Below are 22,112 nucleotides of genomic sequence, written 5' to 3'. Positions count from 1 at the left end.
CACTTCTTAGAGTGTAGAATTAGTTTAAAAGAACAGCTGCAAACTTCCATAACTCATCTTTTAAATACTTTAAAAAGTAATTAAAAGCAGCTGAAAACCTATTGAAGACTGTCTGCTTTACTGTCACAGTTCAGTGTGTGTGCTCTGTGATGGTTTTTGAGGACTGTGAAAGTGTATTTTAAAAGAACATTATTAACCTAAAATTATTCTACCTCCTTTATAAGCCTAGCCAGCTAAATGTTCTGCTGTTAAAGTTAGATAGAAAACCACCCTGTAATTAAAGTATTTAATATTTAGTGATAGAATGCTGTTATGTAGATTGAAGTGAAAGTCACTCTTCCTAAGAAATGAGCTTTTTCTTTTTTTCTTTTTTTGCTTGAGGTTGATTTAAACAACGTTCATGGGGAAAAAATACTGTAATTTATTTGAGAAGCAGTTTTATAAGAAGTAAAGGTATTTCTGTGAAACAGGCATCCGAATTTCAAACAAGGAAGAGGCATCTCTTACTAGGATACTGACTAGAAATGAAGGAGGAAATCATAGTAGATAGCACTTGGTTATAGTTATAAATTGATGGGTGTTGTTCAAAACAAAAGAGTTAGCAGTGAGTACACTTAAAGTGTTCTAAATGAAGTTTGTCTGCCCTTGCTATTGAGCCATGTCCAGTGTCATTTCATTGATAATTCAGTTTCTGATCCAGGTAAGGCCAAGTGCAATCACATGGAGAAAGTGTCAGGAAAGAGGATCTTGTAGACACACCTTATTCCCTTTTGTGAAAGTTTGCAGTTCTTGATCTGAATAAATTATGTATCCCCTCCAGATTTACTGCTTCAAGCACCAGTCTAGACTGTGTGCTTTTCAAGCTCCTTTCCTGTTTTTGGAACCCTGTACACAAGCACCATATTGGGAAGTAATCTTGGGCATCTGTTGTGAACAAGTAGTAGGTTTTTTTCAATGTACAGTGAAGTGGATTTTTATATGGCTGCATGATGAACAATAATTTCTTATCTCAGTAAATGGTTTTGAAGACTAATGGTTGCATTTAATTTGATTCTGTCTTTACAGAGAAATGTACAAAAGAGCTCAGGGAAGGACTCGGATTGGTAAAAAGAATTTCAAGAAGCGATGGTTCTGTCTAACAAGCAGAGAATTCACATACCACAAACAGCAAGGTAAAGGTTTATTTTACAATTATTTTTATTTTTCAGCATTGTTTAATTGTTTGTAGCTTTTTTCTGCTTTTAAAAGTGTGTAATTTTTTTCTTTTCCTAAAATACCTATGATTTTAGTTACTTTTGCCTTCTGTCTGATTCAAGCCTTTTTTTTTCAGTAATAAAAATGCATATTTTTAGAGCATGAACTGCAGTGTCAGTGTCCTGAGATGATAAAACTGTTCTTAAAGATTGCTTCACTTCTCTGTTTACTGCTTTTTTACAGATAAAGAACCAATTTTCACTATTCCAATCAAAAACATCCTTGCAGTGGAGAAACTTGATGAGAGCTCCTTCAACAAGAAAAATGTGGGTCAAAAGATAGTTTATATGTAATTCTTGATATGTTCTTTAAATAAAAGATTGTAATTAGCTAACAGAGTTAATGAAACCCCATTGCTAAATACTTCAGCAAAAAGTCTTTTATGGATCAGGATAACAAGCTGTATGCAGTATCTCCAAGTACTCTGAACATGGAAATTAACCTGGAAATTTGGCTATCTGCACTGTTTTCTGACTGATTTTAACTTTGCCCCCCTTTCCAAATTTCTGGAATGAAGGTTAAAACTACGCTACCTTACTGCAAAGCACTTGAAATTATATTATGTATTACTGGAAATGTATTATTGCCAAACTTGTACTTATTCCTTTTGGTGAGAACTTCTTGCAAGCCCTTCATCAGCTGAGACAGTTGTCTGTGCTCACAGCCTTATTCTGGCCCTGAACACATTGGTTATTTCTGTTCTTACGTCAATCCAAACATCTGAGGCACTGATAAAAGAACTGCTGTCACTAAGGCCAGTGATGGCTAAAGGAGAGACTTCTGTGAATCTTCTGTTCCTGTCAGGATATGAAGCATGAAGGTCATGCTTTGTGAAATCTGGGGTTACACCTAAAGATATGGGGATCAAGAGGACAGAAGATGTATCCTGTTGTAATTTATAAGGGCTTCTTCTTAGATGAGGAAGTAGTGTGGACAGAACACAGGGAGCTGATCTGGTGGGGCTTTTTTCCTCTGTGTAATTGAAAGAGGTGAAAAGTCTGCTGTTCTCCCTTGTCTCACTTTCTGACTTGATTTGAGTTTGTGGAATTGCCCGAGTACTGAAATATGTTTTGACATATTTGAAGTTGCTCAGTAACAGGAATTTTTTACTTAGCAGAATGATGTGTATCTTCTACAGATGTTTCAAGTACTTCATGGGGAAAAGCCACTGTATATCCAAGCAAATAACTGTGTAGAAGCCAGTGAGTGGATAGAGGCTCTTTGCCGGGTAACGAGGTGCAACCAGAAGAGGCTGAGCTTTTACCACCCCTCTGCTTTCCTGAACGGGAACTGGCTCTGCTGCAAGGCCACCATAGAGAGCACCGAGGGCTGCGCTCGCTGCACGGCGTGAGTCCCTGCCCCGGGGAGCGAACGTGGCCAGGGCCAGGGCCAGGGTGCCAGGGAGCGCGGGAGTCGCTGCGGCTTGGCAACAAGGAAGCGAGGCCTTCCCTGTCCAGTTCAGCAAGTGATGCCACAAAAACGGCCACAGTGCTAAGGCACCAAGTGCTGGATTTCTCTATTACTTTGTGTGCCAGCTCAGCACGGGAATCACAAATACCCAATGGCTCAGATTTCTTCATGCAGACTAATAGATTTAATTCAGATGCTAGGTTGAATGCAGAAATATGACACGCCAAGATCATCTGTATGAAACAATTGCTGCAGAAGGTTCAGCCTGGAAACCTACCCTCCTTAATGACTTTTTCTTGTTTTATACAATCGCTATTTTATTTGAACTTCACATATTTTAAAGGAGTGCCCTAAGAAAGTCAGCTAAATAATCTTGGATGTAGATTCTGACAAATCATTTGGGTTTTGTAGGTATGTCAGAAAAATTAATAACATCTCAAAATGTTTTAGTGTCTTTTTAGAAGCTGTTGATTTCTGAAAACAAATGCTGTGATTTATTTAAAAAAAATTTAACTGGGTAGGTTATATAAACTACATACTAAGTTTTGTGAAGCTGTCTATGAGTGCTAAACATATTAAAAGGCTATGTATATTGAAAAAGAATCAGTTTTTACTTGCTTTCAAGAATTACTGGTATTGATTACCTGTATCTCTGTTCACCTTTTAGAGATGTTCCTGCTGATACTCAAATTGAGATTGATGGAGACAGAGAGACAGAAAGAATTTACTCACTTTTCACTATCAACAGGTCTAAACTACAGAAGTTGGAAGGTACTTAAATGATAATTAAGATTAATTACACTGATATTCAGTTCTAATTCTCTAGGTTAAGAACATAATTTTGAAAACTGAATTTAACAATTCACCTGAAAATAACAGAAAGTAGAGAAAGCGATTGAATTTTTATCTTCAGTGCCCTGGTGTCTGATGTTCTTCAGGCATTTCTTTCCAATAGGTATCAGGCATTGTTCTAATTGAATTTCCATATATGTAATATTTTTAATAGTTTAAACAGAGACTGCAACTGTAGGTGATGGCTTTTCTGCCTTTGCTGTCCCTTTCCTGACTATGTTAGGCATGGTTTTGCTGCAGGAAACCACTGAACTTCTCTTAATGTGCAGAGAGCTGGATACTCAAGATGCTGAACACAGCTAACAGAAAAAGATACAGAATTGTAAATACATTTAGTTGATACTGCCTCCTGCTTTTATATTAATCCATTTTATGTATAAGCCAGAGTAACTTTACATTTCAGAATTTTGGAGTTACCATTTGCATAGATTCGTTTTTAGTTGTTGGAATTCTAAATGGGATGGTTGTGGTTGTTTTTGTAGAGGCTTGTGGAAGTATAGCAGTCTATCAAGGTCCTCGGAAAGAACCAGATGATTATTCAAACTTCACCATTGAAGATTCTGTAGCCACTTTTCATACACTCCAACAGATAATAGATATAGTGGAAAAGCTGAATGAATCACATGAAAAATACCAGAAGAAGAGATCCTCTAGTGCCAAATATGGTAGTGAGTAAGTAGCTTATGTAACTTGGACATTGATAAATGTGTATTTTGAAAAAAATAAATCATGGGACGAGCCAGACTTGTTGGGGTGGAGATAATGAAGGTAAAGGTAGAGTTAGACAACACAGACATGGAGAAAATAAGGTACATCATTTGTAGTAGTGCAGCTTTTTACCAGTCTGGTGCAGATTCATCTGTTCCTGTTGAGATTTCTGTAAGTGGGTGCAGTGACTCTTCTGTTTCCTTTCAACTTTACATTTGAATTGCACACAAAATTTATCTGTAACAGTATGCCTAGCTTCTAATATATTCTCTTTCAAAATTTTGGTAATAATTGAAGTATAGAATTATGTGAAACTGTCAGAATTTTACTGGAGAAACATATCTTTCAGGTAGTATAATTACTGTCTGTATTTCGCTTGCCATACTTGATGATAAATACTATTTCTTGTGAAGGTAAAGTCCTCTGTTCTTTGGAGTACATTGTTGTTCCAGAGAACATTCTTTAATTCTCCTCAGTCCTGGCTCATGCCTCTGACACACCACTAGCAAGTTTTTAGATTTCTTCTTGGCATCAATAAGGATTGATTCATCAGGAAACAAAGAAAAGCTCAAACCCTGATTTGGTTTGCATAGGTTAGTTTTTGACCCGAGTTGTTTAGAAAACTTTACTGTGATTTAGAGGTGAAAGTAAATGAGGTTTTTGCAAATTACTAAGATTCACAATTAATGGTAAAAACTGGGGTTTTTTTGCTTGATAAATTAAAATTGTACGATGAGAACTAAAAAGCACATGTTATCTTAAAAGTATTTACACATAATATTTTGGTTTTTTGCAGAGAAAACCCAATTGTTGGAAAAGTTTCCTAACCAAACCAAACTGTCCCACTTGGATGAAAAAAGAAACTGGAAATGTTCTAGAGTGTTTTGGTTTTTGTTTGTTTTCTTTTTTTAATTCATTATATGCATTTTTGCAAAGTATTTAAGAATGAACATAAATGCTAGTTGTGTTGACAATCTATTTAATATTTAATAGAAAAATACCTTCTTAGAAATCTGGTCTTTAAGGTTTATTCTCATTCTGCTGAAGAACTTGACGTTCCAGGTTCTTGAAGTAACAGATGTGAATAAATCTAAATGTTGTTTTGCCATTGTTGTCTTATTGGAAAGAACTTTCTAGACAAATAAGCTTTTTCATGGAAGAAAATCCACACTGCATTTGTTGGTTGGATTAAATCTCAGTACATACACTGCAAACTTGCATGAGTTTACCATGAGTGCCTGCCCTGCTGATACAGATCTCAAAATAGAAATCCCAAGATCTTACAATGTGGAAAAGATCTGAAGCTTCACATTCAATACATTTTACTTATTTTTTTTCCTTGTATTAGGTGTTGTCAAGACTTGATTTATCTACAGTTGAAGTTCTATAGAACCATGTAGTATGCTGCAAATAATCTGGACAGCAGACACCAGTGTTAGTTGTGTTATTAAGTACTAAAGAAGAAATCAGGGAACTTACGTTGTACCTCTTGTTTACATTTGGAGTAATATATGGAGTGACATTAGACCACTATCTATTTTCTTTAGCATTTTTTAAGGTACATGTTTTTTATTAATCTAAAAAGAAATGCAGGGTAGTAACATTCTTGTTAAATAGGTTTGCCTACAGATAGAAAAATTTAAGTGTGAACAGACTGTGGTTAAGTACTGGTCAATTAACATCATCCCATGTATGATTTAATTTTTTTGTTTTTATAAAAAGTAATAACTACGTCCAGCTCAACTTTTGACTACAAATCTAATAAATAATCTCTATTATAATCACTCAAAGCACTTTAGATATCTGGACTATCCCAGATTATTTTTAGATACTTTGTAGTATCTGCTTGTTATGATCAGTTGAATGATCAACATTGTTTTGTCTTTAAGCAATGCTTCAGTGAATATTTTTGTATCTTTAGTTATGTGGATTCGTATTTGCCACTTAACACAATTTTAAACTGGCATTCCTGACTTCAGTAAGATTAATTGATGCTCACTTCATCTGAGATGTTAGTTTTCTGCTGAGAAAAAGTATATGTATATAACCAGGAAGAAGCAAAGGTATTACTGTGGCAACTTTGCTTCATCAGTATTAAATACAGTGGTACTCCTTGGAATATTATTTTTAATAAAAGTTGTATGTGGTACTTTTATTTTTAAAGCCTTTTCTGTGGGGTCTTTTGTTGTTTTGCTGGGTGTTTTTTTAGTTCTGGTTTTGCTTTTTCTTTTTTTTTAGGGGGGATTTTCCAATCACAATTTGGCCAAATTAATTAGGAATGTAACTTAGAATAGAAATCCACAATGCTTGAAGGAGTAAGCTGTTGAAATTACCACACGTTTATTATACTCTTCTAAGAAGGCTTTCTATGATGGAAGCAAGGTGGCAAGACAGGATTGAAATCTCTTTGGAAGGAAGGTAACATGTTAAAATGAGTTTGTTTTGATACCAAGATATTTTAGAATATCTGGGATTCGGTCTTAGGATCTGCAATATCACAATCATTTAATCACCTCAGCTGGTTTTGCCTTTTCCTTTTTTACACATTTGATGTGTTCAACAGGACTTTTATTTGCCAGCGTTTAAAACTGAGGGAGAATACAGCAATGCCTATGAATATGTTTTGCCAAGGTATGGGCAAAGATTAATTGCCATTAATCAAAAGCTGCCATTAAACAAAGTGGAATGTGGTTGAGTGTCAGAATTAGGTTCGGTTGTATATGAGTTAACAATGTGGCAAACCCTCTTCCAAACAGCCATTTTCTGTTGTTTTCAAAGTCAAGTTTATGAAAAAATTGAGTAGTACACTCTTGCAATGTTGGGGTTTTATAATGTGCACTTTTTTCTTTTTTTTTTCTTTTTTTTTTTTTTTTTTTTTTGCTTTGGTACTGGAATATTGAGAAAAAAACCCAGAAGGCCATGAATATTTGTGACCATTAAGATTTGATTTCTCATTTTATAATGTTTTAAAGTGCAGTAGATGTTCTAGAATTTAATTAGGTACAAGTAGGATGATTAATAATAAAAGTTGCCTTCATTTTGATTAGTCTAGGAAAGTGATGTTATTCAGTAATTAGTTCTGTTAGGATTGTAAAAATTTTAATGTTATGATGTATTGTTGAATGTATTTTTATTTAAATTTTATTTTCTTATCAAGACATTAAAATGTTTTGTAACATTGTTTGAGAATAACTCAGAAATAAATTACAACAAACCTGAGATAAGCTGTGTGTTTACTGTGAGGCCTGGCTGTTTAAAATGTTAGCATTTACCTGAATGAATGGGGATTACATACAGGACCTGGGTATAAAGAGAGAAACCTAACTGATGGCAGGGGCAGAACCCACCAAAATGAACCTGGGGGATGTGACATCTGCAGCATTGTTGCATTCTAAATTGGTGGGTGGGGAGAGAAGTGCTGCTTCATCATTTAGTGTAAGAGCATGCAGAGAAGCCTTAGGAATTCGACAGTGTTTAAAAAGTTTCTAATAATTAGTCTGAGTTTAAAGATAGCTGGAACTATGTTGTTAGGGTTAGGTGATTCATTTTTTCTTGTTTCTGTTTTGTGTTCTGTTACTGTGTATAAGTACAGGCTGTAGAATTTGTCAGAACTATTCAAAATATATTGCATATGGAAAAATGTTTCCTTTTCTCAGTCTGCTTTCTTTTCTGTTTTTTATGTAATCTGTGCACTTTTCTGCCACCCACTCTCCCCTCTTGTGTTTATGAGCATTTTTTATAAGGAAGTTTTGTACAAGCACTTTTTAATGCCCTGAGGTGTTTTGTTTCCTTCTGCAGAGAACTGACATGTTGTCCTTTGTTTCTGGCATGGAAGCTTCTGTCAGGAGTTACAGTGCAAACCTTCCAACCATTTTGGAATTAATTTTGATTAATCTAAGGTAAGATGTATTAAGGCCCAGTATGAGTGGTCACTACATTCATTTGCAGAGATTAGAAAGCAAAAGAATATAAATATGAAGTTGGAAGTACAGGAGGAAATTTTTTTGTGAACATGAGAAAAAAGAATTGTACATATTCTGTAATGATTATAGCAGAGTGATCCTTTTTTTCCCTTGGCTAATATGCTGCCTTCTCTAATCATTCCAGTACCCTGAGTTTTCTCTAACCCATGACACCAAAAGGGCATTCCCATTTCAGATCTGTAGATGTGCCACTCAAGGACATAGTTTAGCAGTAGACGTGGCAGTGTTGGGTTAACAGTTGAGCTTGATGATCTTAAAGGTCTTTTCTAATCTAAATGATTCTATAAATAAATGTATGATAAATTCCTTAAAAGATACTATCTTTAATTCCTGGTCATCTGTATGACAAAGATTGCAGCATTTACTCACATGTGATAAGGACAGATCCCATATTGTGTTGAAAAGAGCATGCACATGAAATCCAAATCAGGCCAATAAGATCCCAGTAACAATCAACTTAGAGTGGACAATTGCATGCAATTTACTTGAAGTTCTTACAAATACTTACAGAGGCATATTTAGCTAAAGTTTATGTGATTTATGCACATTAAATAAACCAGAAATTCTTTAATAGCAGTAAAGAGAGTATATCAGTGTTACTGTGTCCAGCTGTGATGAGACTGCTGCTTAAATACTTTGTGTATTCCTGGGACTCATCATAATAAACAATGTTTTAAAAAATACTCTGATTTCAGAGTTGAAGAGTAGAGCTGTAAGAATTGGGAATATAGCTTGTAATTCAGCTAAATTACTTCACAAGGCATTTTGTGTACCTAAATCAGGGACAAAAATGTCGATAATTGGTTGCCTTACAATCAGAATTAAGATTTTAAAAGATCCAGTGGCTACAGTGTTCAGGAAAGGCATGTGCTTTGTAAGCATTTAATTAGGTACAGAAATTAAGAATGGGGTATTCTTGGTAAGAATATTTTGAGTATTTTTTTTTTAAAAAAAGCAAATATACGACCTTGCTGAAATGCTTTTAAGATATTCTTTATGTTAATAAATGTTTATGGGAAATAACAAAATTCTTGTTTAATACATTTTTCCATAGAAAATCTTGTATGATCAAGATTTTTAATGTTTGAGTCCATCAATATTTTAGCATAATTACTATTGAAAATGCCATGAAGTCTAGTTAACAGTTTCACCAAAAAGAGGATGTAAATAATTATACTGATTTTAGAAACTTTATGGATCCAAACAGTTTAGTTTGCTTTAAGGGGTTGTGATTTTGTTCCCCCACTTTCATCTTTTATATTTGGTCATTCCTCACACACACAGGGGAGAAAAGCTGACAGGATCACAGAACAGCCAAAGTAAACCTACTGTGTAACTTGAACGCAAGACTTGCCTGAAGGAGACTTCAAAGTCTCTTACCTGGTCTCTCTGATTTCTCAAAAGATCCCAGATACCCTGTTCTTTATGGTGGCAAACTCCAGCGTGTCCAGCAGCAGGGAGAGAGGCTGCTGTGTGTACGTGAGCAGCAGAAGGCTCCCGAGGCAGGCAGCAGCCCTTCCCTCCCGGAGCAGCACAGGCAGCGCTCCAGAGGGTCCCTGCTGCAGGATACTGGAACAAACCTGGAAAAAGCAGGGAACAGAGACAGAACTAGGAAGAAGGAAACTCCCCTTTGAGAATCAAGTGCACGGACCTTTAAAGTACTTAATGAAACAAGGGGGAGTCCCTACAATTCGGTCTCTTCTTTCCACACTGGGTAGCATAAGGCACTCTGCTTTGTGTAGCAATGCAAATTTGCAAAGTCCAAGAGGGAAGATAGAACTTTTTGAAACACAAAACAAACAATGATTTCTGTGAGAAACAAAATAATTCATCTAGCTCCCTCCTGAGTAGTTCATTTATATTCTAGCTGAATTCTTCCATTCTGTCATGGTGTGACGTTTACATGGGTTTGTTATTTTATTATCATTTTTATATATACTTGAATTCTAAATGCATCTTTTTGTCACTGCCTTGGCCAAAAATTAAAAATAGAAAAGTAAGTCAAGGTAAAAAAAAAACAAGTGTTGTAACATGGTACAGAGGATATAACATCTGCGAGTGTGAATAATGAGAAGATGAAGTTTACCTGTGCCAACACCTTCTAGTTATTTAAATATGTGAGTAAGGAAGTTTCTATAGCCAAGTTATATAGCTTTTTTTCCTAGTGTTTTTATTTTTTGGAGGGTTTTTAGGGTTTTGGTTTTTTTTTTTTTTTGAGGAGGAGAGGTCTGGTGTGGATTGGAGGGCTGGATTTGCTAAGAGTGGCTTTTGGGGTCTAGCCTGATACTAGGCAGATGTTGATACTAGAGATGTTGAAATTAATGACAGACTGTGCTACCCCTCGAATTTATAGGAAGTGTCCATGTTTCAAAATGGGTGGGGCCTGTGCCCCCACACAACAACAGAACAATATAATTTGGTTTCCAGTTTTCAACTCAGAATGCAGTTCCATTCTCAAACAGCTAACTACAATTAAAATAGGCAAAATTTTATCTTCACAGGTTTTCTAAATTAAAAAATGGATATGAGATAGACATCTAACCTGAAAATCAGCACTGTTCAGGGGTAGTAGTAATAACTGAGTTTTACTCCACAGTGAAACAATTAGCAAACAAAAATACAGTACAGAATTTCATAAAGCAGTCAGGGGTCTTTGTGTCTTTGGCTTTTTAGTCTCTGATGCAGAAGGAGACATGGATGAGCCAGCGTGTTGTGTGAAGAATGGAGAAGTTCCAAGGGTTTAGACTTGATTAAAGCAGCTCAGCAAAATCAGGATCTCTTTAGTCTCTTTATGACACCAGGTTTTCCATTAAAGTGAAGAGGTTCCTATGTATGCAGAAGTCATTAAGGGTTTGTTTTGTTGGGTTTTTTTTTAATAATTTCTGTAAGGATTTCCCTTCTGTGCATTACATGAAAGTTCATTCATTTCACTTGAAGAATAAAGCACGATGCATTTAAGAATTGAAGTTACTGCTGCTTCTCTTTGAGCTCATTCCTGGACTTTTATGCAGTTCATGCCCAGTCACATACATTTATAGGAGTATCAGGATCCCTTTGCTATGCTGTGCAGCAGTATATTTGTGATTTCTTCCCATCCAGCAAGATCCTCCCAGTGCAAAAACATGCAGTTTATTCCACAAATACATTGTTTCCCTAATTCCTGTTGTGATTTTATATTTCTGGATGTCTGCTACATGCTTCTGTTTCACAGAAACTCTTCCTATCAGCACTGGAATCTGTTTTCCATGTTGGCAACTGCATCTGGCAGCTTCAGTAAACCCTTAGGAGCTGCTGCAGGTGGGTTTGTCACAGGAGGTGGTGAGCTCATACAGCGCTGTTCCCTGTGCTGTCTTCCTTGCAGCCCCACTGTAGCCAAGTCCCAGCCCTACTGGCCATAAATAGACCCGTGCAGCATATTCCTGTTGGGAAACTGGCACAGAGAGACACAGATAACCAGAGTTTAAGAAATAGTTTTGGAAGAGAAGTATGCTTAAGTGGTTTTCTTTGGCACATAAATTGTCACAGTCCTTAAGTGTTTTGATATATGTTAATTTATTGACAGAACAAACAGTAAGTGGGATAATACAGTCCAGCACGTGGATCAGTTGGCCAAGATAAACACATACTTACATAACTGTTCTTTGCATTATCATAAACCTGGCATTTTTGTAAAAGATTTGTTTTTAATAAAAATAGTATTCGCAGGATCACTAGGTTGGAAGAGACCTTCAAGACAGAGTCAAAGGTGTATCATATTTGCTCTACTCTCACTGCTAATCTAAGTGGGGTTTATATTTGACTTGGCATCATATGTGATGGTTTGACAGCACTCAACCACAATTATCATCTCTGTCATGGTTTGCTCTTCGCACTGAAGAAGACTTGCATCTGTGAGGGATACAAGGCAAATTGTATACATTTAAAAACCCCGAAACTCAAACAGGATTTGTTGGGGGTTTTTAAAAATTTCTATTTAGAGGTAGTTGACATTTTACATAGCAGAAATTAAATGTACTTAAAGGTCAGATTTATTTTTTTTTTAACTTTAGGAACAGATGCATTCAAATTTTAAAAATGCATGTAAAGGACATAAAATGCAATATATTATCAAAGGAAGAGTATACATAAATTTTCTTTTTGAGCTTTTACAAAAAGCAATTTTTATTTAAAACTTTCTGGGTTACATGTAGTCCCAGTAATTCAAATTCAGTACTGAAACGATGGTTTTTAAAATGGACAGAAAAGAATGATGAAAGAGTGGAGCTGGCAAAGGAAATCGAACAGTGTGGATTGAGAGAAGTGTGAATCGGCCAAGCTAAAAGACCTTAATCACATGTTAATAGTGTTTACTGTGCTTCCGAATCGATGGTTGAGTAATATACAAAACTCTTTAATACCGGCTGGTTTTTTACTTTATCGCCAAGGTGCACACCACTGCTCAAGCGTTCCGCTTATTCCGTTAGCAGTTTTAGGAAATGCGATGAGGGTTAGATTGGGCGGTCTCCCCATACCCACGGCAGCCCAGGCCCCCGGTGAAGTTGTGATGGGTTCACATGGACTCTGCGGACAAGGAAAACGTCCTTCACAAGCACTGCCACCTCGGCAGGCGCTCGGTGTCCCGCCGAAGGGTAGCAAGTGCCTTAAAGCTCTGTACCCGCCTTCCCTGCGGCAGGAAGGCCCGCTCCCCCCGCGGGGCCCTGCAGCCGCCGCCGGGCCCGGCGCTCCCCGCGCCGCGGGCGGAGCTGCGCTGCTGCTGCCGCCGCCGGAGGGTGGCGCTGCCGCCCGCGCGGCCGCCGCGTCCCCGCCCCTCCGCCATGGCCGATGTGGAGGACGGGGACGAGCCCGGAGCCCCCCACTCGCTGCCGGGCTCCGCGGGCTCCAAGGCGGGCGCACCCGACAAGATGTTCTCGCTGAAGAAGTGGAATGCGGTGGCCATGTGGAGCTGGGACGTGGAGTGCGACACCTGCGCCATTTGCCGCGTGCAGGTCATGGGTAAGCGCCGGCCGGGCCGCCGCGGCCGCGGAGCCGGGCCCGGGGCCGTGCCCGCCGCCCTGGGCACGGCGGGCGCAGGGCAGAGACGCGGTTTCCGGGAGAAGGGGGGGGCTGATCCCTCCCGCCTCCGCTTCCTCCTCCGCGCCTTCCCGGAGGAGGAGGAGACGAGGAGGGCCCCGTGGGGGCTGGGCCCACGCGCGGCCCCGGCGGACGGCGAGTGCCCCCCGCCCGGCCGGGCCGCGCCCCTCCGGGCTGCTCGGTCACCGGCCCCGTCCCGTGCGGTGCCGCCTTCGTCCTGAGGGCTGGTGCTCGTCTGCGGGCAAATCCCCAAGCACTGACTTACAGCCGAGCTGAACCGAGTGCTGCGTGCGGGGGCTGCCTTTTTGGGGTGGGTTTTGTTAAGGGTTTTTGTTCGGGATTTTTTTTACGAAGCAGTTACGGATGTACATGTAAATTCATTTTTCACATCTGTTAAACCAGGGTGTCTGACACTGCTTCACGAGCGTGATTAATTTTACACACATTAATATACTGAGAATTCTGTTGAGTAAGGGGTTAATTTACTTGGTTTTGAAATCTAGAGACCCTTTGAAAGCACCGTCATTGTTGACGCATATTACTGTTTGACACCTTTGTTAAATAGGATATTTATCTTGGTTCTTCAAAAATGGTTTAAGTTCCTCCTTTACTGTTTGTGCATATCCAGTTTTTAGTACTGGGCTGATTCGTCCTAGATAGAACTGTCCTCTCAGACAGAAATGAGACAAAATATGTAATTCTGTCATTTCTCATAAATGTTTTTGCTGGGAACCTTCTGTGAAACAGAGGAGGCAAAAGGGCGTACTAGAGGAAAAAAATGCATCGCAGACTGGAATGGTGGGAGATCAATCTTTTACATAAGCGTGTTTTGAAGATGATTTGCTTTTTTTATGGTAAACAGAGACCACTCTGGAAATATGAAATTGGCTTCATTTGCCGTGTAAACTATAATTTTAAAAATGTATTTGTCCCCATTGTAGCTGGCCTGTTACAGGACACTATAAAAACGTCTTAACAAAAATCTTACCCAGAGCTGTTACAAAAGTTAAAAAAAGTCTTATTTTTTCATACCTAGACCAAGGGAGTATTTTTAATCAGAAAAAAAATATATAAATCTAGTAACCGTTTTTTGGGAACAAACCACATTGTTAGAATGCGAAACTTGATCATTACTGACTTGGGTTTAGCAATTTCGCGTTGACCCTGCCAGAGGGGTCCGGCTCCTGTAGAGCCACTGCGGTAACCTTAGGTGGGAGGCGGTGCCAGAGTGAGACTGGCACTTGTTGAAAGTTAGCTTGTTTGTCTTTTGCAGGGAAGGAGGTGTTTGCTGGCTTCATTTTCTACTGGTTTAACTCCTTGAACCAACGTGGTCTTAGATGCACCAAGGGAAAGAGGCAAAAATGCAGGTGTTAGCTGGGGAGCCCAGAATCGCAGCTGGACTGGCTTTGTTGTCCTTAGTCTTTCAGACTGACCCCCTTGGGGTTGTGATGTAGGAATGGGGACAGGGTACTTCAGTGATTTCTGTCCTTGGCTCTTGGTGCTGCTTCTGTCTGAAACTGCAGCTCTGGGGCTCCATAGGACAGCTGACTTGTTGTGACTTTCTGCTGTGACCCCAGATCAGTGGGCTCCCACACATCACAATACAAATTGAAGCCGAATCTTCCCAGCACCTTGGCTCTTAACTGCTGTTGAAATATGAATTATAGGAACAAACAACTGGAAAGTTTTGCTTTTGTCTCAGTGAGGAAAGGGCAGCTGTTTTAGAGTTCTCTCCTCTTTGTTCTCTATTACCTGGGAAAAGGAGGAATGTCTGGGCAGATCAGTCTTAAAATAGAAGTACTGGCCCTAGCCAGAGACAGCAAAAACACTCAAATCTGAATTCCTGTAGCACATTATGGTTTTGTTTTCTGGGAGAATATGGTCCAACAAGTGACATGTAAACCAGATCCAACCTGCAGGACACTTATTTAAACTAGTTCCTTTTCTTTGGAGGAGATGAAGATGTATTTGCTCCCACAGTGGTTGAACACTTCCTGCATGATTTGTGCACGTGTCTGTGGCAGCCCATGCTGGGGCAAAGGAGCAGCAAAGGTGTTTTTTCCCTATGTTGTGTGGCACAGTGGGAAGCCTGGAAGCTGTCACTCTTGTATCTTACCGAGTCTTGGACCTGCCATCCAATCCTAAAGCCACAGACTGGAGTGCATATGGATGATCAATATTTTTTATTAGATATTGTTCTGTATTTATTAACATGTATTATCAAATGTACCACTATATTTGTGTGCACGTGACTCCTGTGAAAATTAGATGCAGGTACTTGTTAAGGGAAGCTACTATAAAAAGTAATAGGTGGTGGGAGTTGTGAGAGATGTGCAGCCTAAAAAAAATCAAAATTGTGAATGACTTCCTTAAAAGGAAATGCTGACATCTGAAAAACAAAGTCCTGTAATTAGGGTTTGGCTTTGTGCTTGCTTTGGTCTTAATATGCCTGAGTGCCTTGGCACAAATCTGTGGGCTTTTATATCTACAAAATGGAGAAGGCTTTTTTCAGCAAAAGTTATGAAAATACCAAAGCAATGGAAAATAAACAAAACATGCTGGAGGGTTCAGAGTCCATCTGATCTCTTTCAGATATATATTTAATTGTCATTTGCATAGTTTTAGAATTTAAGGGGGCTATTTAATGTTAGAAGGCTGAGCTAGACATCAAAACCTGAGATTTTTACCTCTGTAAATTTGTATTAAAGTTTATATTTTCCTCTTACAAACCTATTCTTAAGATGGAATCCTGAGAATCAGATTGAGTTTGTTCTTGTTTACTTTCAGATGCCTGTCTTAGATGTCAAGCTGAAAACAAACAAGAAGATTGTGTTGGTATGTAGTGACTTCATTCGCTTGTTTTTCAATTGAAGCTTCTCTCAGTATGGTGCATTTTAAAGTTTGAAGGGAATACTGATTTTATTAATGCTCAAAAGTAAACCGGTGTTCTGTTCTACATTGTATCGCCTTTTTACACTAGTAATACTTCATGCTTTATTTTTGAGCACTAAAAAAAATCAGTTTTCATGTCAGCTGTGCTGTAAAACAAAACAGTTTCCAATTTCCTCTCAACACATACACAGCTAAGAGGTGTAGGTTTCTTTTGTCGTGAGCATATTTGAGATCATAATGTACATTGTTGAAGTGGGTAGGAAAAAACTACTTTTTTCTTCAGAGGTACATGCCAGAAAACACAATAGTAGTACAAATAAAAAATCCTCTATTCTGAAATAAATGTGTGTCTGAGTTAGAAAGGGATATTTTTCCCACTTGTAATTCAGAGATAATGGAGGCAATGTCTTGGTTGTTCACTTTTCATTTTCAAAAGTGGAATCACTTAAGTTTTAACATAATCATGTTTTCAGTGCCAATATATGCAAAAGAAAGTCTTAATTGTGACTGTTTAAATTGGAAATAGTGAAAACTATCTCAAAGAGTTTTAAACCTTTATGACATATTTTGAAACAGTGATAAACTTTTCCGTGCTGTTGAGCTTTGTATTTTGGAATGTATTGTCTCAAAAAAACCCACTGGGGGTTTTTGATTATTGTTTTAATGGGAATAGGGTTTCCTGTTCTAGATATCTTAATAGGCTTGCTAAGTATCCTATTTAAGATAGAGAGGAAAAAGTGTAATTTACAGCACTCCTTTGATTGGTACCCTTGTGTTCCTGTGAGGAAAATGTGAGCTAATAAGGAGAAAAGTAACTACATTTTAAAATATCATTTAGGAGTAAATGCATAACAGGTAACAATTTTTGTAGTGTTGGAACAACTGTAGCCTGTGAATAACGAACTCCTGGTGTAAAGTCCCATTTTAAGACTCTGTGCTGTGTCATGTGTGCCTCCTTGCTGTCATACATTTCAGTTCAAACTGCATTTCATATGAGAATGTGGTGATATGCTCCACTGTGATAGTGAGTAAGTAGTGTATTGGCTTCATTTTGGTACTGGGGATGATAAATGGAAAAACTTTAATAGTTGCACTTATTTCCTGGGCAGAACTGCTAAATGTGTTTATACAGTCACAAAACCCTGTCACTTTACACAAGAAGGTGAGAATATATGCATTTCTTTTTTTAATATTTGGAAGTAAGTAAAAAGCTTGATGATGGAACTGACTATCATCAGAATGATCATAATATTCTGTTCTCAGTGGATAAATCAGTGATGACCTGTTTCGTCTCTAAAAGTTCCCAGTGGTTATAAATACTTGAGAGTGATAGTTTGAACGTTGCTGTAGGTGTTGATTGAACAGCTGAGTGTGACTGGAACATGTTCTTTCTTCTCTTTCAGTGGTTTGGGGAGAATGCAATCATTCCTTCCACAATTGCTGCATGTCCTTGTGGGTGAAACAGAATAATCGCTGTCCCCTCTGCCAGCAGGACTGGGTAGTCCAGAGAATAGGCAAATAAAAACTGGAAGTGTTTCTTTCTGTTGCACTTGTTGGAATGGTGTGTGTGTTATGCCCTATGCTCGTGCAGAACAGAACGTGTCCATCAGGACATGACTTTCTTGGTTTATCTGCTCCAGGACCAGAGTGGGTTTGGTGCCCCGGCTGCGCAAGGTGCAGTCCTGGTGAGGCTCACTGCAAGGGTTCCACAATTGAAACAGGAGACACTACATCAATAAATGTATCTGCTATGATTAAAGTGTTGTCTGTGTCAGAGCACAGAAATCTAGTGGTGCAGATTATACCCTAAACACAGAGCATTTAATCTTTTACCATTGATAAATGAATTAAATTGCAAGGGTCACCTTACCTGGTTTGATACACTGCATAGTTTACTGTCAGGATGGAGAAAATATTTCCTAAGTACTATTGTATGCAAAAACACAGTCAGTATGTTTTTAAAGAAACTATTCTGGGTTTTAATCTAAAATGAACAGTGTGTAAAACATTTGCTGGGTGCTTTTTCCATCACACTGTATTAAACATTTCTAAATTAGGTATTCTTTATGACTTCCATTTTGTTGTATATCTAAGTCTGTTGCTCTGTCATGTTCTATATATGATTCCTACAACCATAACATTAAAATTTAACCACATTAATATTTTTTTATTCTATTTCTGTTGGTGATCATGGAGACATGTATTTTTATTCCAAAAATTTTTGCTACAAAGACATGTATTTGGTATCAGTTAACTAGAGGTGTAGACAATCTTGTTGGTTAGCTGATTAATATAGGAAGCAAACAAAAGTGATAATTTAAATAACCCAAGGAAAGGAGGCACTAATCAAATCTAGGGAAAATGGTAAACTGTGATTTCACAAAAATTCAGTCAATATAAATTTCTTTCTTTTTATTGGTCCTAGTGTTTTGGAAGCATTTTTTTCATTTTTGTGGAAATCCTGAGTAGGTAATCTTTGATTTTTTTTCCTGACAGCTGTTTAAGTGCTTGCCTCTAACTATGTCTTTTCTCTAAATATCCAAATTACTATGAATCTGAACATAGGATGTGGGATTTTAAAAATGTATGTAATGGAGAGGTAGAATTATTGCTTTAAATCTGTAACAAATTCAGGCTTAAGTAAATGGGTCATCAACATTGATGAAATTGAAGTAATATAATATGCATTGTTTACTTCAAAATTATCATCTTTTATTTTTAATGTGTTTCTCAGTAGATGTATTTCAATCTAAGTACATTTAAAGAGGTGTGTCTTCACTGTATAAAATAGTTCCAATCTTTGTGTCATCAAGCATATTGCAGAGTTTCTGTTGTTTTGTTTAATATTGTAATCTTTATTTTAAGATGTTTTGGTTTTTAAATGTAGCTTTTGTTTAATTACACACTGAGATTAAAAAAATCCTGAGTCACTGTTACACTGTATCACATCAGTTGTTACTATACCAGATGATGTCTGAAAAGATGCTGTCTTAAAACTGAAAACAAATGTAAAATATGTTAACAGTAGTAATGAAGTGCCTATAGCATTTACATTGTTGTGGAGTATTTCTGTTTGTGTAAAAGTATTCCCAGAATTTTTGCAAAAAAAAGAAATGTGAATAGATGTGAAAATAAATTTTAGCTGTCACAGTCAAACTGTATCTTACGTACCACCTGTTTTCTCTGTCCACATTTGGTCCCAGGCTCCATCTTGTGACCTTTGGTAACACCATCTAGTCCCATCAGAGGACTTTCTTAATTTTTCTTTGGTTTATAGGTGAATATGGAAAGTACCAAAACCTGCTTTTAGCTCATGTCATGTGCATGGCAAGAGTAGCTAAGAATTACAGTTGTGGGAGAGTTTTTCCAAAGTGTCAGCTCAAAGGGGTGTTGACACAAATGAGGTATTAGGAAAATTTAGTGTTGAAATCAAAGCAGCTGATACTTTTGTCTGTTTGCATATTATAAGTGTCTTGTTGAGCAGTAATTGAGGTGCATCTAGAAGATAAGGCAATGAATTTTAAGTCCTGCATATTTTCTCTGTGATTTAGATATTAGCCTAAGTCCCTAAGTTCCATGAGTATACACCGGAGAACTTCTCCAAATCATACCCTGATATGCTTGATTAGCATGTTTGTTAGTACATCCCTGTGTTCAGTTCTGTAATTGTTCACCTCTTGTACATGCAAAATAAATAATTTTTGCTTCTCAAAAAATGTACTGTTTTATGAGCAGGTAACACTACCTTTAATAGCCATTATCACCTAATAGATTAATGCTGATGTACTTTACTCCAGTGTTTAATAAACACTGAGCAGATCTGGGTAAGTCAGCAAGCAGATCTCAAAAGTGACTGGAGTAATGAGTGTATGTCGAATGATCATATTGTTTGATTTTGTTTTTCATGGAATTATGTTATTTTAGAGAAAATTTAGGTTCCATAGAAACAGAAAGATTCTAATTAATTGAGTTGAATGGTCTCTAGAGCTGTAAATGTGTCTATCTTATGCGGGTGCCATAAACATTAGGTATTTTCTTGATTTGTTTAAGCATGAATATACCAATAGCTGTGGTGTAAGCTTGAGTTCAGCCTTGGGGCCCCAGCTACCAGCCATTTGTCCTGCTGCTCTTTGAGCTGTGGTGGATATTCTGGCCAAACACAAAAAAGACCCTACTGAATTTTAGGAAATTAAAAGTTTCATTAGAAAAAAAAAGCTGAAAGCAAAGCTTTATTACCTCCTTTCATGCTTTTCTCTGCCCATTGTATTATAGGAATGTGTTGCTGTAGGCCCCATTTCCAGGACAGCCACCAGCAGAATTCCCCATTTCTCCCTTTTGCTTTTTGCAGTGTTGTCCACACTGCTGGCTGCTCTGCTGAGCCCTTTATGTAACCTTCTCCTGCCCTGTTCCTGCTCTCACCTGGCAGAACTTGCTGCCTTTCAGGTGTCTGCCTTACAACTCCCCCTGTTCTCATGCACACACAGCAGTTTGCAGTGTATGGCCTTCTCCATCACTCCTGATAAACACACCTCCGAGGGAATTTTGTAGAGTGTAAGGCTGAGTTTTATGTCAAATGGATTCAATGTGGACAGAATTAAGCATGTAAAAACAAAATGCTGCATGGTTGTAGAGTGGCAAAAAGCAGCCAAGAAGGGCTTAACACTTACTATAAGGAGTCTGAAAGGTGCCTGTTGTTACTCTTGATGTTTAGTTTTTGTGATTCAGCTCTTCAGCTTGCCCTAAAATTGTGAAATAAGGAAAAAGAAACTTGACCTTGACCTCAAGGGCACAACTTGACCCCAGTGTTACTTCTTATCTTGTTCTCATAGTACCTTCCCTGTATTTAAGTAAAATTTTAACAACCCAATCACCTGACCCCTCAGAAGAAGGGGGCTTAGCCTAGTGAGCGCCACACATAATTTTTACTCTTTTGAAGGGGAAAAAAACCTTCTGGTAGGCAGCCAGCAAGTGAAGTCAGGTGGAATTTGCCTTCACTTATAATCAGCTTTGTCCCTTTGTTGATGTCACCTCAGCTATATGCTGTTGCCACCTTCTCATCCGACCACTTTCTGTCATAAAGCTCAGCAGGGAAAATAAACTGAGACCAAAACAACATATGGTAGTGTCTTGGCAAGATTTGGCTGTTCATTTGAAGTGTTTCTCTTTTTTCTGTGGGTAGGAGATGAAGTCAGAGCTGTGTTGTTTCGTAGATAGGGATCATTATTTTTAGACCGGCGACAGTTCTTAGCCTCTGCATATAATCTGCTCAGACAGAGCCACGCGAGGCGGCAGGGTTTGCATGAACTGTCTGTGGGGCTCAGTCACTGATGTTGAGTATAACTTGAGTTTTGGATGTGTGAGTGCTCAAACACACTGATTGTGTGGTAATTTCAAGATCAACATCTCATGTTCATCTGTGTTGACATCTTTTAGGCATGGCAGGTTTGTGATAAAAGCTTTTCATAAAACCAGTTGTTGTTCTGCTGGTGTTTGATGTCAACTGGGGGAGATCCAGGCCTGTCCTGCTGACTGTGGCTGAAATGCCCAAGTTGGAGAGTGCATGTATTGCAGCCAGGAATCTTGGCATGTTCCCAGCAGCCAGGGACAGTGCATGTGGAGGGAATCTTGGTACATTTAAAGGTTATCAGGGCCCATTCTGAAAAACACCAGCTGAACCACGTGCATTTGGTACTGCCAGTGGGAAGGTTTGCCTAGGATGTCATCCCTCAGCTATAGATAGTAAACTCAAAGCTTCTTACAGAGAAACCTCTTACCAGTCACTTTCCACAAATGGTGCCTATACCTAAAGGTACTTAGTGAAAATCCTTGAGAGGTATTTAATGCAAAAGCAGTTAGTCTCTCTGGTGTTTTTCAGAAGCCCTCACACACCACACACCACTTCTGGGAGAAGTGCAGTGCAGTTACAGCACAGCTCCTGGGCCA

The 22,112-nt window shown here is 38.2% G+C and overlaps 2 protein-coding genes across 5 annotated transcripts in view; both read left to right on the top strand.

Moving 5' to 3' along the window:
- Positions 1-7,872, top strand: part of RASA2 (RAS p21 protein activator 2) — a 46,288-nt gene extending 38,416 nt beyond the window's left edge. The window contains exons 19-24 of one of the 2 annotated variants that reach the window (XM_062499173.1): positions 1,066-1,172; positions 1,438-1,520; positions 2,393-2,601; positions 3,332-3,435; positions 3,999-4,188; positions 5,021-7,872. In XM_062499173.1, coding sequence (XP_062355157.1) covers positions 1,066-1,172; positions 1,438-1,520; positions 2,393-2,601; positions 3,332-3,435; positions 3,999-4,188; positions 5,021-5,051 — 724 coding nt within the window. In that variant the 3' untranslated portion in view covers positions 5,052-7,872. Of the gene's footprint in view, positions 1-1,065; positions 1,179-1,437; positions 1,521-2,392; positions 2,602-3,331; positions 3,436-3,998; positions 4,189-5,020 lie in introns of both variants that reach the window. The other variant, XM_062499174.1, reaches the window with a different exon arrangement.
- A 5,142-nt stretch (positions 7,873-13,014) lies between these two features.
- RNF7 (ring finger protein 7) lies at positions 13,015-17,718 on the top strand. Of its 3 annotated transcripts, none has more exons than XM_062499051.1 (3): positions 13,015-13,192; positions 16,065-16,112; positions 17,573-17,718. In XM_062499051.1, exons 1-3 carry the CDS (start codon positions 13,022-13,024, stop codon positions 17,627-17,629), a joined length of 276 nt encoding a protein of 91 aa, XP_062355035.1. In that variant the 5' UTR covers positions 13,015-13,021; the 3' UTR covers positions 17,630-17,718. The 3 variants fall into 3 exon arrangements, with proteins under 3 accessions (XP_062355035.1, XP_062355033.1, XP_062355034.1); XM_062499049.1 differs by having other exon boundaries at positions 13,015-13,199; XM_062499050.1 differs by lacking the exon at positions 16,065-16,112 and having other exon boundaries at positions 13,015-13,199.
- The last annotated feature ends 4,394 nt before the right edge of the window (positions 17,719-22,112 follow it).

The sequence above is a fragment of the Cinclus cinclus genome, chromosome 10 (assembly GCF_963662255.1).
Source record: "Cinclus cinclus chromosome 10, bCinCin1.1, whole genome shotgun sequence".
Classification (NCBI taxonomy): Eukaryota; Metazoa; Chordata; class Aves; order Passeriformes; family Cinclidae; genus Cinclus; species Cinclus cinclus.
This window is presented reverse-complemented; position numbering and strand designations above follow the sequence as displayed.